The sequence below is a fragment of the Eurypyga helias genome, unplaced genomic scaffold (genome assembly GCF_000690775.1).
Source record: "Eurypyga helias isolate BGI_N326 unplaced genomic scaffold, ASM69077v1 scaffold5266, whole genome shotgun sequence".
NCBI lineage: Eukaryota > Metazoa > Chordata > Aves > Eurypygiformes > Eurypygidae > Eurypyga > Eurypyga helias.
The window spans coordinates 1-19,128 of NW_010255865.1; the positions used below are offsets into that span (position 1 = coordinate 1).

A 19,128-nucleotide genomic window follows, 5' to 3' on the forward strand; every position below is an offset into this window, starting at 1 on the left:
CAAGGTCCCTCTGGATGGCATCCCAATGAATGACATAGGGTGCAGCATGCTACAGAACCGTGTATCAGATGCAGTAAAGCCCTATAATCACAATAAAAATAGTCAAGCAAACATTATCTGAGTCAGAACCAAGCTGCACTTGGGCAGCTCTTCACCGTGCTGCTGGGTTTGAAGTGTAGTTGATATGCCAGGGCCTAATGGCTGCATTAAAGTTACCCTGGTTACTGAGGATTCCCATTCATTCACCCGAAATCTGTTCTCTCTGCAGTGAAGAATCGTATGTTTATCACAGAGTTGGGTTTTGATAAAATGACCCAGAGTACAGACAGGGATACCTGAACCAGTGTATTTAAAACTGAATTAAAAAACCCCACAAAAACCAACCCGAAACAAAAAGCTCTTGATCCATGTCTTTGACATCATCAGTGTGACAAGGTGCACAGTAACCAGAGATGCAGCAAAATTGTCATGATACCGATAATACAGAAATACTTACCACAGCATGATGATAAATCACAGCATCGCTAACGACACTGAGACAAACAGCATATATAGGTGAACCAAATGTAATGACATAGCTTTAGCAACACCATTTCTCTAAAGTGGCACAGCCACTTGGAAGGACAATCTGAATCACGTATAGTTCTCACCATTACATGAAATAAAGGATAACAGTCAATTAAACCTGCTCCTCTGCAAGAGTCACTATACTCTGGATATAAGAACATAACCACACAAGTGTTCAGGTCCCGTCACGTCAGTCGCAACAGACAACCGATATAAGTAGCGTTGGGAAGAGTTTAGAAAACTAAAAGCCACATCAGGCCTGCAGTACGTGCCGTCCTTAGCTGCTGTAAAGTACATGGCCCTTAAAGACAGCGTGTTCATTGGTGTCAACAGAGGTCCAGGATGACTGTTTTTAAATGCTCTGTAAACTACGGACACAACTGATAGAAGGATGGAGATTCAGAAGAACTGTATGTGAAGTAATTTGGAATAGATACGTGTTACGTGCTTGGATTTTTCCTAACCTCTTCATCCCAGTCAACATCTAATGTAGCATCATCTAGCTCTGCTATAGAGAAGAGAGATTTCTGTGTGACCACACTGGCTTTACTAGCATTTCCCAAAGCAAAACTCTTCCTTCTGACGGGATTGCTGACGTGCACCTTCAGCAATGGGCTATGGCTTTCCTTGCCAGGGTCAATCTTAACGGTAGGTGCCATTCCCAATTTTGACTCAGGACGTGATGCAAAGGAGAAAGTCGACAGCTTGGCTAATGTGTGGGAGTGCACCTTCTCTGTGCTTGGGCCACCAAGCTTCTCCTCTCCCTCCCTTGTCTTTTCAGTGGGGGAAGAAGACACAGCACGAGAACTGACATCAGAGCGTATTGATGCACTTCCTCTGACCTCCTTCCCTGAGGCCTGACTCTGTTGCTCTTCTCTCCCTTTATTACCAATTGATCGTTTTTCCAAATGTTTTTTTCCTAGGCGAGCCAGTGTCATCTTGCATTTCTCAGGGGGGCAGGATTCTTTTGGCAGCTGCTCTCCCTGGAGCTCCTCTCCAGGCTTAAAAATAGTTTCACTCTGAAAAAGAGTAAATTTTTCATCCTTCTCTGAAAAATGATCAAGTTTTGTCCTTGGTCTGAAAGAAAATTTAGCTAGTTTAGCTGCTGGAGGACTTTCACTGTCAAGGATTTCTGGCTCATGGGAACTCGCTACCTCCATTTCCTTCACTACTTGTCCTTTACTTCGTTTCCCCATGGAAATTGTTGTTGTTTTTGCTGCTAGAGATACGCTGTTCTCTTCCTCTCCTAACACAGAATCTGCATCACTTGAAAGGTCGGGCAGGACAGAGGCAGGCAATACTGAGGGAAGGGCTTTTGCCTCGGGGTCCTGTGTGCTTGTAAAGAACCCATGTGATTTCTTCCTGTGCAGTCTCTGACAGCTTTTAGAAACGTGTTGTGTAACAACTGAATCCTGCCCACCAGTACTTGGTGATGCTGGGTCTTGAATATTTACTTCTGAAGAAGAACAGTTGTGTTCTTCAGACCTTTTCCTGCTTAGCTTGGAACCTTTGTCCTGTTCCAAAGAGGTATGTGGATTCACAGTTGCTAGTGACTCCCTCATTCCATTTCCCTTCCTTGCTATTGAAGCACTTCTTCCTTCAGAACAGGGTATTTTACACAGGGTGTTTGAAGCCAAGTTATTTGGAGATATCTTGGGCACCGGGGATTTTTTCTCAAAGGCTTCTTCAGCATCAGTGTTGATCTCTTCCAGGCTGTCAAACCATGCCAGGCTGCCATCATCACCTCTCCTACTACGTTTAATCAAGTGTTTTGTAGTTTTGTTATTACCATGTGCCGGGTTGCATAAGGGTCCTGGATGAATATCCCCTTCACAGTCGCCTTCGGGCAAAGGCGGCTGTAGCCCGGCGTTGTTCTCTTGTTGATCTGCAGGTTCTGACTGAGACGTTTGCTTTGTCTGTCCAAACGTATCCTTGTTCAAACATCTTGTAGTAGTACCGAAACTTGTCTCTTCGGGCTGCAGCTGGCATGAATTTTCCTTCTGTAATCTATGGAATGAAAAAAAAAAAAAAAGTAATAGTAAATTCTTTTTCTTTTTTTTTCTTTCTTTACTGCATTAGTGAGGCTTAGTATTGATGAATGGTGAAAAGCCACAGCCCACGTCGGCCACAGAAGAGCACTATTAAGTTTCACATCTCGCTCTGAAAGCTGGTGTCACAGTCTGTGATCTTTCAGCACCTTCCACAGTAAGTGGCAGAATTTAGTGTCCCCAGTAGAAAGCAGGCAGATGGACAGAGAAAGAAACCATCTGAACTTCATTTCCTTGGGAAACCAAACCAACCAAACAAAAAACCAGCCCAAACAAACAGCTTTGTGCTACTTACAGCCATTGCTAGGGTCCCTGAGGGATTACATATTCTGTAAGTATATCTTCTAGAACAGGAACCTCATTAGATGTTACCCCAAGCAAGGCAAAGCCTCAAATGAGGTATCAGAATGTAGCATCTAGGTACTACTTGGAATAGGGGTGGTTTTCTCCCACAATCACCATGGACCCAGCATGTCAACAACTCCACATGATAGAGTGAAAGCATCTCAGATCACCTATTATCACCTTAATTACCACTGTCTGTGGCTGTTAATATTCTCAGGGCCCTCCAAAACAACAGAGGCACTAGAACAAGGGTTCCCTCCAAGCCCGGTATAGCTATATATAGAAAGATATTCTGTTTATTGTCTGTAAACTAAATTTATATTTAAACCTACATTTAAATTTACTTATGTAAATCTAATTTCCAAGGGAGATAGCATTCTACTTTCTGCTAGTAATTCTGACCATGAGTGAAGAGCAGCCACATTCTATCCCCAAAGCAACAGTATCAGTGTAGGTGAAATGATCCCTACGCAGTATGAACAGTTCCTGTGTTATATAAGAGAGAAAACAGCTATCTTTCAGAACCATGATTAACATTATTTACTAATATGTTTATTCTTGAAATTTTGATGTAAAGTAGAAAACATTGTCTGATTTATTAAGAAGGGCTGAAAGATTCATGCTTGTTATACTGAAATTTAGGGACAATGCATAGGACAAGCCGTCTAATACAGAATAGGCTGTTTTAAATAGGACATTCATTTAGTATTCTCTAAGAGTCTTAAGAGAAGGAAGAAGAAATCAGCTGAATTTGCAGCATGAGGGATTCAGTGGGATATTGGGAAAAACTTTATGTGCATCAGGACGGAGGTTTAGATTAGATATCAGGAAGAAGTTCTTCATGGAGAAGGTGGTGAGGCACTGGAACAGGTTGCCCAGAGAAGTTGTGGATGCCCCATCCCTGGAAGTGTTCAAGGCCAGGCTGGATGTGGCTTTGAGCAACCTGGTCTAGTGGAAGGTGTCCCTGCCCATGGCAGGGGGGTTGGAACTAGATGGTCTTTGAAGTCCCTTCCAACCCAAACCATTCTGTGATTCTATGAATAGGACTCTATGACTACCCAATGGCAATGGAAAATCCTCTTCATTAAAAGGCAGATAACACAAGCCCCTGCCAGGAAGGTCAAATGCAGACCTGATCCTGTCTTCGTAGCTGATCTCCCATCCCACCTATGTTTCTGTGATGCCTTAGGAACATCTCTGTTTTAAAAGTAGCTTTCATCTGTCTGCTGGAGATATCCTACTTTCATCTGCTTTCATTGCTGTGGTGGTAATATAAGATGGCCTTACAACGAGTTACAAAGTTAGACTGAAAAATATTTAAAGGAAAAAGTGTATTTTCTCAGCTATTCTTATTCCACTGGCTTCCATAACATTAATCTTTTATCTGTTTTTAAGAATAATAAAGTATGAGCTTTTTTAGACCCTAATCTCATTTCAGAAAACAGGTTTTTTAAAATTTTATTTCCATCCAGTCCTAGTGTTTTCCTCTCAGCCTCAGTACATTAAAAGATTTCTATTAATAAGAGCAAATAGACTTTCCAAATTTCATTTCAGTGAGCTGAAAACTAGAGAAGAGACCGAGAAAAAGGGAAGGATCCTGACCTGACAAGCCCAACACAAAAGAAGGCTTAAAAAATATGAAGCAGATCTGCTGTATTTTACCAAGCAAGTAACAAAAGGTTATATAAAATTATTTGCTCAGCTACAGAATCTGGCATTTTGACCCTAAGAAGCAATGCTGAATCTGCTGAAACTTATGTGAGCAGATATGAGTTGGGAACTGATTAAAATGTTGTTAAATTCTCTGTCAAGTCCATAATCCAGAGGGAGAAATGATCTTGTGATGATCTCAGGGTGTTACTTTAAAACAATCTACCTGCTTATCCATGTCCTCTAAAGAACGAGTCCCTTCCCAACATCAGATTCTGTTTTTAGAGCCCCTTCCAGATACTATTGTCAAATGATACTTTTTTGCTACTGTTTTGTTACTTTGCACGTTATAACCTGTCAAGTCTTCGCAGCTCTTTGTGCAGAAGATCCTGTAGCTCCAGTCGCTCCAATATGAGTTCACACTGTGTTCGGTACTGCGCCATTGGATCTTCTGGAAATGAGGTGTGTAAGGCATTGATCCCTCCAAGAAGTGCACCCCCCTATGTCACCAAAGAGGTAAGGAAAAAAACAAAAGGGAAGCTATCAGCACAGAATTTAAACAGCAAAGACCATTTTATACAAAATTCTCAATTAGATATTTTAAAGCTTAAGGTAACAAATATTTACTGAGTAACTGCTTTCTCACAAATAACCCTATCTGGTCTGCTCACACAGGTAAAGTTACTGCCACACATCAAGCAGTTATATGATCAAGCCTGCAGTTTACTCTTACTGGTTTATTTTTGTTTATACAAAAAATGGAAATTCTGCCTAAGGCTTGAGAACATCAGGACTAAAAATGGAAATTAGGATTAAAGAAGTTTTCCAAACACCGTGTGAAAACTCCACCCATGTGAGCAACTTTTATAACAGAAAAAGTTCTGCCTGCTAAAAGTTTTCATTAGCTTTGCGTAATTATTTACATGCAAAGACCTGGGTATTAAGGCTTCTCAACACAGGGTAAACTGACCGGCAAAAATATTTCTGAACAGCACTTTCAAAGTGACTAGCTATTCAGGAATAATTCCAGAGAGCAAGTGATTTTAATCTAGGACAATTTCGCTGTGCCTTGTGAGAAATGAAGTAGCTTTTATTTGGAACAAAGCATCTGCACAAAGTGATTGGTTCCACAACAAATAATCTAGAATAGCTCCGGAGTGAATTCCTCTTTGGAAAGAAACCCCACAGCACAAACCCTCTGTTTTGCCACAGATTAGCTAACATTTACCACTCCTGCCTAATCGATGAAGATCAGCACAACTACGGAACAAGATGCGTATCAAGTTCCGCGAGAGCAATAGTAAAAGCCAACGGAGTCTCTAGACCCAGAAATTGCTCCATATGGCATCACATGGACCACACATTTTGATTTGTAGCAATTTCTGGTTCTTCCACTTTCAAAATGTATTAAAAAAAAAAACAAATTACACTGACAAGACATCGTTATGGTGGCTAATTAAAGCCCTCTAAAACTACCCAGTGCTAAAACTGAGGCTGTTCACATTAATACATCCTCCTGAAGTAACCACTCGGGGTGCTTTTCGCACCTCAGGAACATGATAGATCTGTTCCACACAGAAGCATTCATCTGTAGTCATGGAACGGGTTGTTGCAGAACCTCCTGCCTTAATTGTTTCAGGGACTGGAAGGTTCATAGTTAATGAGGCAGGGACTGTAGAAAGGGAAGTCCAGTCGCTGGTTAGGACAGTTAAAAGCCTCCAAGGAGAACTAACTTCTATCTCTGATGATAAGTTCCAATTCTTGTGATTCAAAATAAGTCAATTAAGAAAAAGTCCTGAAAGGCAATAAATCTGTAACTGGGTTCCTGATGTGGTGTGTGCACAGAAGGGAACTGCAGTCAACAGAAAATGTGCTCGAACACGCAAAGTGTTACTGCTCTGAAACTGGGGCCCTAACCAGCCCTCATGGGGTATGCTCCAGGGGACAACTTTTTCTGGATGGTGCGTAATTCAGCTCCAGATCACAGAGTGGGAGTGGCACCATCCCGTTCTTCCTTTAGAACAGCAGGTAATAAACAAAACATTCAGCAAAACACTGACAAAGAATAGTTGCTTTTGGCTTGAGTACTGTCAAGCTGTGACCTAAGGATCCAATGGAAAAAAAGGAATCCGTGATTATATATCTTGAGATATATGCCCGAGGGGTACCATTATGTCTTTCCCCCACTGACTTTTCAGTGCTTGACTTTGCCATCGCAGTGAGCTGCTTTTAAATGTTCTTGTGTGTGTGAAATTCTAAGCGGGATGGGGCTGAATTTAAGGTATTGGTGAATCATTCCTGTGCTGGTGCTCACGTCTCTCAGGTAGCTGCCGCTCTGAGACTCTGAGATACCATTTTGAGTAGAGGAAGGCAGCCACAAGACAAATCCACATGCTACGGAACCGAGGGCAGAGGATCTAGAAGAGAGAGAAACCAGAAAACATTACAGGGAAAGTTAGCAGAAAGGAAGGCTGTAAAAGTGCCTAAGGGTGGGAAGAAAAAAGGGAGTAAAGTGAGAGGGACTGGAAGGGAATAAAACAAGGATGAAAACATGACCAGGAGAAGGAGGGAGACAGTGTTAACATAGCGGAAAAGAGGCAAAGGAAAGATCAAGCCAGGGTGGATTAGAATATGCTCATGAGGACAAAGTAAGAAAGAGGAAAATAGGGATGAATTAGAGGATGAAACAAAGAAAAAATACCAATGAACTAGGCTGGTGATGAAAGTGTGACAGTCCTCCCTCCCAAGAGGGCTCACAGAAAGTATCTGAATACCAGCCTGAGAACCAGGAACTTCGATTTTACAGAGGCAAGAAGATGACTCTTTATAGATGCTGCAAAGATAGTGCTGAAGACAGAGCTTGCTGAGGTGAAAGGTGGCAGCCAGTCCTTCAGGAATGACACGGGTACTTACTTCCCCATTTACTGCCTCATTCTACAGCCTGGCAATGAGGCAGAAAACACAGGATGTATCTATATGTAAAGTTACTGATTTTTCTAGACAAGGAACCAATTTCTGAAAATACACCTTTGTGTGTTACTTCTATTTTTTTTTAATAAAACAAATTATTTCCTTCAAAAAGAAACGGTTTCAGTGAATCATTCATACTTTCCAGGAGAAAAGTAAAACTTGGCCTTAAAGAGCAGGTTGCAGATTTGCAGATTCCTAGCAAAAATGAACACATTTGCCTACTTGCTATGATGACCATTCAACCTACTTCCAGGTAGTCTTCTGCAGTCACAATTCAGGCAAATGTCTCACTGAGCTATTCAGACAGATGCTTGCAAACTGCAGCCCTGGGGGCCAGGGCTGTATAGAATAGAATCATAGAACAGTTTGGGTTGGAAGGGACCTTAAAGCCCATCTAGTTCCAACCCCCCTGCCATGGGCAGGGATCCCTTCCACTAGACCAGGTTGCTCAAAGCCACATCCAGCCTGGCCTTGAAGACATCCAGGGATGGGCCATCCACAACATCTCTGGGCAACCTGTTCCAGTGCCTCACCCCCCTCTCTGTGAAGAATTTCTTCCTGATATCTAATCTAACCCTCCCTGTTTTCAATTTGTACCCGTTACCCCTTGTCCTGTCACTACAGGCCCTTGTAAAAAGTCCTCTCCCAGCACCCTTGTAGGCCCCCTTCAGATACTGGAAAGCTGCAATAAGGTCTCCCCGGAGCCTCCTCTTCTCCAGGCTGAACAAGCCCAATTCTTGTGAAAAAGCGACCCACACTTAAAACAATTCTTTTGCATTTATTCAGACTGATGAGGCAGAGGGATACACAGCTGACAATACACATTCACTACTATTATACACATACATTCCACTTTCTGATCTGTTATGCAAAAAACCTGATTATTTCAGATTTCTTATATCCAAAACCATATTGCTTTGAAACCATTGTCCCATCAAATGCCCATCTAGTGAATTACAGGATTAATCATGGTTAATGAACACTTACGTGATTATCTTCTGCTGTTTTGACCGGATATGTTAGCACAGCTTCTTATTTTAACTTAGATGCATGCTGCCATTGAAGAGCTGAGCTCTTCAAAACAGTGCAAGATGAATCACAGCAGACAGCGAAATAATCTTTTGCTACTTAATAAGGTCAGGCCCTGTAGTATTTTTGAGACAGATTCCATTTGCAACACTGTGCAGTACATTATTTGTGGCACAAAGTGCAATTAGTCTCTCAGCCCCCACTGAAAGAACAAGGGAGATCCCAAGTGCCTACCTGCCATATGTGACTTTGTGCATCTATCCGGAAGAGCTTTCTCTCCAAAAAAGGAACATATCTACTCCTGCAAAGGTCTTTAATGTCCATTGAGCTAATGGGTGCTATATACATTTTTAAAATTTGAATATATTCATATCAACCTATACAGAAACATAGGAAATGCCATTTTGGATCAGACCAGTCATCTGTGCAGTGGAGTACACCATGTCTGACAGAGCCAAACCCAAATATTTCAGACAAGCTAAAACCCCCCCTGCATAAAACTCTCGATAATCTGCTTATGTTTTTTTTTTCCTACTCTAAATCATGAAGATTTATTTCCCTTAAAAATATTCTATCTGAAGTAATAGTATCTATGTTATTTTCCACATTTCCATTTTTAAAAAGCCTCTATCAGATTCACTTTCCTTTTAATTAATTCTAAATATGTTGCTTTTTATTTACATTCAACATCCTAATAATGACACAGTAAACTAAAATCTAGCCTTCCACATTTTTTCAGTGCCTTTTTACACAGAAACATTACACAAATCCACATGCTAGCTGAAATGCACAATTTTCAGCGCAACCAAAGTTTTGGACTTCTAAGGTTTTTCAGAGTAAAAGTAGTATTCTAGAAGTTCTGAGTTTTACTATCACCACCAACATATTTTAAAATTATCTAATGGCAAAATAAAGTATAGGTCACGGCCATTGTTTGAAACCTGTTCCACAAAAATTATTTGGTTCTCTCATACCTAGTTAATGAGTGACAAGATAACATCATGTAAGAAAAACCCATCAGAGGCTATTAAACACAGTGATACAGACACAATTTCTGCCTCAAAAGGTCTTTAAATGTAGATTACCAAAAGTCAACAGAATGCCAAAACTTCACTTACACTGCAAAGTCTATAAAAAAAGGTACCAGGACTTTCTCACCAATCCGTATTTTTCAGTATAATTTCTGTTTAAGGATTTTAATAATCAAGATGGACTCAAAATTACTTGTCAAGGTCTCTGATGAACTACTTTCCAAGAGTCCATGACACCCTCTCCAAAGAGATAACGGGAGCTGACAGGTATCTACATGACAAACTGTATCCCTTAAATGTGGTATTGCAGCGACGGCATTATCTGCAAGGAACCTTACCTGCATAGAAGATTCCATCACCGATACTACAGTTATAGCATCTTCCAAAGTCACGGTATCCCTAAACATCAACCGGGCATGAGCTATCAAAAATAAATGGTGATTGAAAAAAAGTGTTACCAAAGTCAAAAAGACATTTTTTGTACTAGAAAAAACAGGATATTTCTTCAAATTTCTTCAGCTCTTCAAACACCCGTGTATGGGCCTAACTTAAATGTGAATATAATCCTTTTGATTTTTGTGTAAATTTCAACAGGAATTGGAAGGTTTAGTTTTACTAGTAAAGTGTGTAAAGTGACTTCTGGATTACAGTTACAGTGACAGCTGGAATGAAGATGCTTAAAATGCTGGCGTGAAAAAATCAGGGAATCATAGAATGGTTTGGGTTGGAAGGGACCTTAAAGCCCATCTAGTTCCAACCCCCCTGCCATGGGCAGGGACACCTTCCACTAGACCAGGTTGCTCAAAGCCTCATCCAGCCTGGCCTTGAACACTTCCAGGGCTGGGGGGTTGTGCTGGATTCAGTAGTTAAACCACGACAGGCATCCACAGCTTCCCTGGGCAACCTGTTCCAGTGCCTCACCACCCTCACCAGGAAGAACTTCTTCCTGATATCTAATCTAAACCTCCACACTTTCAATTTAAACCCGTTACCCCTTTTCCTGTCATGTAACTGTAAAGTGCTGGATATCACAGCAGAGTGTGACAGGAAACATCCCTATCTATATAGATATGTGTCGTCACCATAAAGTAAAAAATTAAGTCTTATTTTCATCACAGGTCAGAAAAGATGTGATGTCCTTTAACTGGTCTGTGTCACAAACTTAGCATTATTTAAAATGCTTTTCTCGTCAACAGCTTTATTTTTTCTTCCTTTCCCTTCTTAAGTCAGCAAAACAAAACTAATTTTTGTAAATGGATATAACGCAAATTATTTCCCACACAAAGTTCTCCCCCTAATTGGCCGTGGAAACGCATACAGTTTGTATTCAGCAAGAAAAAGGCAAGTTAAATAATACCATCTATGTAATACTTGGAAAGAACACAATGCTAGTTAAAGTTATGTGGAGGGATAAGAATGGAAGAAACACTGAATGTGAAAATAACATGTGAATCCCTAGAATCAGGAATGTCTTTCACTTAAATAATTTTTCCCCCAAAATGGAGACCAAAATATAAACATGTGATACAGGAAGCACTACGTTACTGACTGGCATAAACACCATTTATGATTGTCACACAAAAATTCAGTACATACTTCTAAATTCATCCTGAAAATGTTTGATATGCCAATTTATAAAACAAAATCATGTTAAGACAGAGGCCTACTGCTTCCTCTGGTTTTGTTCTTATTAATAAAATATGATGTTGAAGTCCTGTTGCAAAATACAGACTTGATACTTAAGGAAACAAAAATGTTTTATTTTTGATGTTATCATAATTTTAGGATTAAAGGAAATAAACTTTCCTCAGGCTAAGTAGGATGGCAACTAAGGACTCAAATGAAGTGAAGTATCTCCTGAGACTGCTTTTCCCAGAGACACACAACTTCTGAGATTTTTCTCTCAAACGTGATTTATTCCAGCGGTTTTAGTTTTTGTTGTGGGTGTGAGAACGACAGAATTAAAACTGATTTTCATAATCTAAATGTTACACCCTTCCCCACATTCAAAATCTCAAAACCCCAAGTCTCTTCAGATTAAAAAGGCAAACCAATACAAGAATCACCTATCCCTACCTCTCTGGAAAAGCTGCTACTCTGCTTACTGGCTATAATTATACTCCTGACCTGTTCATTTTATAAAGGTTAATTGTTAGCCTAAAAATAAAATTGCCGTGGCCTTACCTTCCGCGAGGCGTATCAAACTCTCTAACAAGCGAATGGTAGTTCGGGCAGCATTTCTGCAGTCACTCTGACGCTGCATTTGATAGTAGCGTACAAGTATCTGGTTGCTCTCGTCAGACAATCTTGGCTGTATTCTTTTTATAAGGCAGAAGTAGGTTTTCATCTTTTCCATGCTCCAAAGCTTTTCTGATTTGCTTGGGCAACCTGCGTAAAAACTGCCTAGTCAGTAATTCTGTAACAACAGACATCAAGCTTTTTCCTAAGAATTCCTGCTAGATGGGTTCTAAAAGACACATCATGTTATTTTTGTGGCATACTGGGTTGTCTGTACATGAGACCTAAAGGAATTCCTGGGTGGAATTTTACACACCATCCAATCCCTCCCCTATCAAAATCCACAGTAAAGCCTTCAGGAATTTCAGCAGAACTGCTGTCAAACTGACTGCCCACCAGATGGAACAGCCAGTGCTAAGCGCTCTAGCATTCCTTGCGTGTAACATGCTACATGAGCGTAGGTGCCTCCTCTGGCCGTTTCACCTGCTTGGTAGGAGCCAAAAGCTGCCTGCCATATTCTGAACATTTTTTGCAGGGAAATGTTTTGGGAAGGGAAGGAAGCTACCTGAAAAATTTTCCTCTAACCACTTCTTCCCTAATGGGGATCAAAGGCATGGTCCTGAAGCGGATGGAGAAGGGGCTTGTTAAAATCAAACCACACTGCCTCCCCTAATTCTGGAACACAGAGCTCCAGTAGGGAACACTATTGTTCATTCCTTGAGCCCCGCAGCACATGCAGCTCAGATTTGTTCTGTCTGAATTAAGTTTCCTATTAACAGCACGCATGGTGCGTCGGATCTGCACATCAAGCAATCCAAAAGCCCAAGTTGGAAACTACCCACTTACTGGGCAGGCTGGGCCGAAATCTCTTGTAAATGATCAGAGAGTAAAAGTACAGTGCTCTCAGCTCACCCCTATTCATTACGTAGCAATCTCTATCTCTATGGTTGTTAAAAAACAACCATACTGCAGGAAACTACTGTAGCAAAAATGTAAAAACTGATCAAGATGAAAAATTCAACAAACTGAATTGAAATGTGAGAAAATTAAAATAAAATAAAATTAAAAACCCCCTCACACCTTATTATTTTAAAGGTCTACTCTTACCTCTACTTTGCAAGATGAAGGATGAAATGATGCGGTCCCATTCTTCGTTCTTTGTATCTAACAACACTAAGACCAGGTCAAATCTGCTCAACAGGGGACTGCCAAGAGCTATGTTGACAGAGACGGACTCATTAGGGTCATAATGGCCTTTTGGGTTTGTTGCTGCCAGGATAGTTGTCCTTGTGTTAAGCTTGCACACCAAGCTAGAGGAAAGTATGGTGAACACTGTGCTTTAATTAAACTGGGTAGGGGAAATGATTCCAAAGTGTTGAAAACTGTCATGTTTTTACGTTAGAAAGAGCACTTCTTACCTTGAAAGACTGTAAGAGCAAAACAATATACACAACTAATTTATTTTTATATATATATATATACACACAGCATTTCTCAGCCGGAGAATAGCAACAAGACAGAATAACAAATTGATCTTGGTATCAATCAGGATGCCAAAGGTAACTAGACAATATTGCCATGAGTCACCTCTATATACAGCTGGGTCCTTAAATAGTGAAAGCCAACATAACTTTTGAGAAATAAATACTACTTTCAGAGAATCATACAATCACAGAACTGGTTTGGTTGGAAAAGACCTTTAAGATCATACAGTCCAACCGATAACCCAGCACTACCAAGTCCACCACTAAACTAAGTCCCTGAGCACCACATCCATGTGTCTCTTAGATGCCTCCAGGGATGGTGACTCCACCACCCCCCTGGGCAGCCCGTTCCAATGCCTGTCAACCCTTTGGTGAAGAATTTTTTCCTAATATCCAATCTAAACCTGCTCTGGTGCAAATTGAGGCTGTTTCCTCCTCTTCTCCAGGCTAAACAACCCCAGTTCCCTGAGCTCTCCTCATAGGACTTGTGCTCCAGACCCTTCCCCAGCTCCGCTGCCCTTCTCTGGACACGCTCCAGCATCTCTATGTCCTTCCTGCAGTGAGGGGCCCAAAACTAAACACAGCATTGAAGGTGTGGCCTCACCCATGCCCAGTACAGGGGCACAATCACTTCCTTAGTCCTGCTGGCCACTCTTCCTGATACAGGCCAGGATGTCATTGGCCTTCTTGGTCACCCGGGCACACTGCTGGCTCTTATTCAGCTGGCTGTTGACCAACACCCTCAAGTCCTTTTCTGCCAGGCAGCTTTCCAGCCAATCGGTTGTTGTGACCCAAATGCAGGACCCAGCACTTGGCCTTGTTGACCTCACACAGCTGGCCTCAGCTCATCGATCCAGCCTGTCCAGGTCCCTCTGTTGAGCCTGCCTACCCTCAGGCAGATCAACACTCCCACCCAGCTTGGTGTCATCTGCAAACTTACTGAGGGATCACTTGATCCGCTTGTCCAAGCTGTTGATACAGACATTAACCAGAACTGGCCCCAGTACTGAGCCCTGGGGAACACCATCACACAGCTGGCCTCAGCTCATCGATCCAGCCTGTCCAGGTCCCTCTGTTGAGCCTGCCTACCCTCAGGCAGATCAACACTCCCACCCAGCTTGGTGTCATCTGCAAACTTACTGAGGGATCACTTGATCCGCTTGTCCAAGCTGTTGATACAGACATTAACCAGAACTGGCCCCAGTACTGAGCCCTGGGGAACACCACTTGTGACTGGCCGCCAACTGGATTTAACCCCATTCTCCACAACTCTTAGGGCACAGCCATCCTGCCATTTTTCATACAGTGGAGGGTATACCCATCCAAGCCATGAGCAGCCCATTTCTCCATGAGAATGTGGTGGGAAATGGTGTCAGAGGCTTTATGCTGTCTAGGTAGACAACATCCACAGCCTGTCCCTCACCCACTAATCGGGTCACCTTGTCACAGAAGGAGATCAGGTTAGTCAAGCAGGTCCTGCCTTTCATAAACCCGTGCTGGCTGGGACTGATCACCTGGTTGTCCTGTATGTGCCGTGTGCTGGCACTGAGGATGATCTCATCTATAACCTTCCCTGGCACCGAGGTCAGACTGACAGGAACAAGAGGATCTAGTTGCTCAGATCCTCCTTCCAGCCCTTCTTGTAGCTGGCCCTTCTTTGCTGATTTACACCATATAGAAACACTTTATTATGACAGAAAGCAACATTTTAGCTTAATACGCATTTTAAGAAAGCAAAATAAAATGTAATATAAATGTATGTTTTATTCCTGTGTGTAAACATATTATGAACATGAACCCAACCAATGAATGATGGCAGCCACATCAACTGTTTCTCCAGGGAAACAGCAACCTTCCTGTCTTAACCACGCTATCCGAGCAGCTGTTTTTAGATGTGGGGAGAGATTATTTTTATTCTAGTAGTCCAAATGTAATCCTTTTGGCTAAGGCAGCAGCAGAAGATTCTAACATTGGTTTGTCACTGAGCTATTTCTAGTCAGCTCCTGAATAACTGCTGCCTCACATCCAAAGTTTTTCTGTACCTGAGAGGAAGGACCACAGATCTTCTACTAGCTTATACCCGATGGGGAAAAAAACTCATCTCCCATACACCAAAATCAGACCTTAAATTAACAAAGTGCTTAACCCATCTGTGCAAAGTTACTACTCAAAAAAATCCTCATTAGATGTAATCCTTAAAAGCGAGCAACTGAGGCTGTACGCACAAGTTAGCAAACTGAGTTTTGGGGTCTACAAAACCTAACCAACTGCGACAAGGAACCCAGCAAAAACGTGTCACCAACTTACTAAGTAGATAGGATCATGCTGATTCCAAATATTTGTCCCCAGCTGCACTACTGGCAAAGCCTAATAGTCTCCCAGGTGAGAGCGACATTACCTTTCTGCTGTCTGCCGAAGGGGTTAAAGAGAGCTTGAGTGGCAGTGCTCGGAGTAAGGAAAGGACGTGATCACTTAGAGGAGCAGAGAAGATGTGATTGGAGCAAGAGCTGAGCCAAAGGCGGCAAGAAGGAATGGGGAAAGGATGATGCATTTTGAGCAGCAGGGATTTCAGCAATACTAGCCAGGAAATTATTTGGGCCTGGGCAAGAGCTGCATATGCCTGAGAGAATGACGTAGGAGCTCAAAGATCAAAGTGGCAGGGGGTGGAAATAGCAGATTTGAACACATACTACTTTGAAAAAGAAGGCGAGGAACTGAAAACAAGTGGCAGTTTATATTTATGCCGTGCCCAGCATATAAAATTCAGCAGCCTGGAAATCTCATGGTCGTCATCTGTTACCATGCAGTATTACTGGGCTTCAGAGAAACGCAGTCCCGCTTTTTGAGTTCCAATAAAAAATTCACAGAGTTCCTCATTTCACATGATTATTGTGACCACTTACAGCAAAAGAAAAGAAAAAAACCACCAAGTCTTTTTAGGAAAGTGCCCTGGCCTACAGTGGTGGACTGAAAACCCAAGAGTGAAGGGGGTATGTATTTATTCTGATCGCGTGCAACCTCTGGTCCGGTGCACACTGTCCTTTGAAATGTGCAGTTGTCTCGTCCAGTTTACTGCTGAGAACAAAAGTATTAAGTACAACAAAGAAGACATATATTTAATCAGCACTACAAACTTCCCTCCAACTTGTAAGTACAAGAGAAATCGCGTCTGTTGGTTTACCACATATGTTGACGTGCCACTTACCCTGCTTTGGCAACGCTGATGGTTTGTTGTTCCATTGCTTCGTGGATACTGGTTCTGTCATGTTCTTTGATGCTATTGAACTCGTCAATGCAACAAAGGCCTCCATCTGCAAGCACCAGTGCTCCAGCTTCCAAATTCCACTCCCCAAAGTCCTTCACAGCAGTCACTGTCAAACCTGAAGAATCGATTACTTCAGTCTTTTTCTTAAAAAGCGGGAGTGCACTTGAGTGAAAGAAAGGGATCCAGCACATTGGCTTGCGCCACGGACAGAAGGCCAAATAGCAGGTTAGCTCCACCACATACCTCTAGCATGTACCTCACTTCACACCCAATGGCATGAAATCCCACTAGTGTCCAGCAGGTTAGCTGGGATCTGTGGAACAGATTCTGCTAAGTTTCCCATGTTTGATAGTGACGTATGCCGGTTTCAGTTGGGATAGAGTTAATTTTCCTCACGGTGGTTAGTATGAGGCTGTGTTTTGGATGTGTGCTGAGAGCAGCATTGATAACGCACTGATGTTTTCAGCTGTTGTCAAGCAACGTCTATATTAAACTAAGGACTTCTTCAGTTTCTGATACTGCACCCGCGCTCCCAAGTTTTTCTCCAGAAGAAGCTGGAGGGGAACACAGCCCTGAGGGCTGACACAAACTGACCAAAGGGATGTTTCGTGCCATCCAACCTCATGCTTCGTATATAAGCTGAGGGAATTGGCTGGGGGGGAATTGCTGCTCAGAGGCTGGCTAAGCATCGGTCAGCCAGTGGCGAACAGTTACATCATTTGCTTTTCCTTCCCTTTTTCCTTTTTTAAAACTACATTTTATTATCATTAGTAGTACTAGTAATCGTATTATCGTTAAATAGGAGTAGTAGGAGCAGTAGTATAATTATTTTATTTCACTTAGTTTCAATTATTAAACTGTTCTTATGTCGACCCACAAGTTCTCTTATCTTTTTACTCCGATTCTCTCCCCCATCCCACTGGGGGAGGGGAGGAGGTGAGCAGGCAGCTATTGCTGGCTGGAACTAAACCACGACACTTGTTTTAGGACTTTGTTAATTGAACAAAAGAGATTAGGGTAAGGAGACTGAATCTGCCAGATCAAATTGAAAACCAGGGCAAATGCAAAGATTGCAAAATTATGGAATAGACCCATTCAGCTCCCCCTCCCCATCAATTACTAAAATAGACAAATATTTTGGAGCTGCAAAACAAAATTTGGGGAAAAATAACCTATTTCAAGTGTCTTTTAACTCCTGGCCCCTGGAAGTGGAGACAAAATCTCACTTTAAACTATGGCAGTGAAATCTCTTCATGTGATTTTGGGTTCCTCTAAGCATTAATCAAAAGTGAAAATTCAAGGATGCCCAAGGATGAAAGGGGGTGAGGGGGAGGGAAGTTCCCAGCAACGATCAGTAAATCTACACATAATACAACGCCGAGACCACGGCAGGTCAGAAACTCTGCACAAAACAGTTGTGCACGGCCACTCATTATCAAGTACGCACAGCTCCTTTCAAACCTTCTATTCCCTATTTCCCAGCTTCTTCTCTGTCTTAGCCTTCCTTTTTCATTTCAGTGTTCAGCTCAAAATATCCTAGTAGTAGACAAGCTGCAATCAGCCTAAAATCTCCTGGAATGCTATGGCAAAACCTGCCCAAGAATTCCCCCCTCGCCCCCAATTTGCCTTGGTTCAGAGAGGGGAGGCTGCTGAGGCCGCCTCATCGCTGTGCAGCCCACCGCAGGAGCCATTCATTCCCAAATGGCCAGCAAAAAGTTACTGGAAATATATGTTTCCTGATAACACGTACTATAGCTTGCTGTGGGGAATATCCTCCGTTGTGTCCAATCTTTCCTGATTTCCTGGACTCTGCACTGAACAACTCGGGCAGTCAATCATACAGCAGGCATAAAAAAGCAAGAAAACCTCTAGCCTTGTGTCAGACGTGGAGAAAAAAAGGGGAGCGAGCAACTGATCAGGCAAATATCAGACGACAACACCTCTTCGTAACTACAAACCGGCAGTGTAACCTACCTTCCAGGCCTTGCCTGGACTGGGAGATTTGGTGAAGGACAAGGGCCTCCGTGCCTACCGTGTGGCAGCCCAATGCTGCTGTCAGCAGGGCTCAGCCTCTCCAGAGGGTGGGAAGAGGGCTCCTTCCTGCCGTGCGTATCGCACCGCAGTCAAGGGTTCCTTGCAGACTGCACTAGATTCCACACAGAACATCCTTCCGTGGTGAGGGTACACAGCTCTCACCCCCTGAGCATTTCCGCTCTCCTCCCAGAGTACCCTGAGGCCTGTGAAGTGGTGCTATGCTGCTCTGTCACTCCTCCCTGGCCCTTGTGCATGGCAGCCAAGTGCCCTCTGCCACGGCCCTCCGGCTGCCACACGAGATGGCCTTGGCTCCTGCTGCTGCACAGGGATGCATGTCCTTTCACAGCTCAGGATGTTACCGGGGCCCTTCTCTACAAATGCAGGAAGGAGACAGCTTCTCGACAGTACTGCTGCGTGAGAGACATGCTCTGCCCCTCCGCTGCCCCTCTTCGGGAGGCCTCTCTAGC

The 19,128-nt window shown here is 42.7% G+C and overlaps 1 protein-coding gene across 1 annotated transcript; it reads right to left on the reverse strand.

Moving 5' to 3' along the window:
* Positions 1–1,007: 1,007 nt before the first annotated feature.
* On the reverse strand, positions 1,008–16,770 carry LOC104503072 (DNA helicase MCM9-like; the record flags this gene model as incomplete). The annotated part of the gene is made up of 6 exons (XM_010153443.1): positions 1,008–2,574; positions 4,965–5,110; positions 9,979–10,061; positions 11,825–12,028; positions 12,986–13,188; positions 16,568–16,770. Coding segments are annotated over 6 exons (2,406 nt in total), but the record flags the coding sequence as incomplete, so codon positions are not given.
* Positions 16,771–19,128: the final 2,358 nt, after the last annotated feature.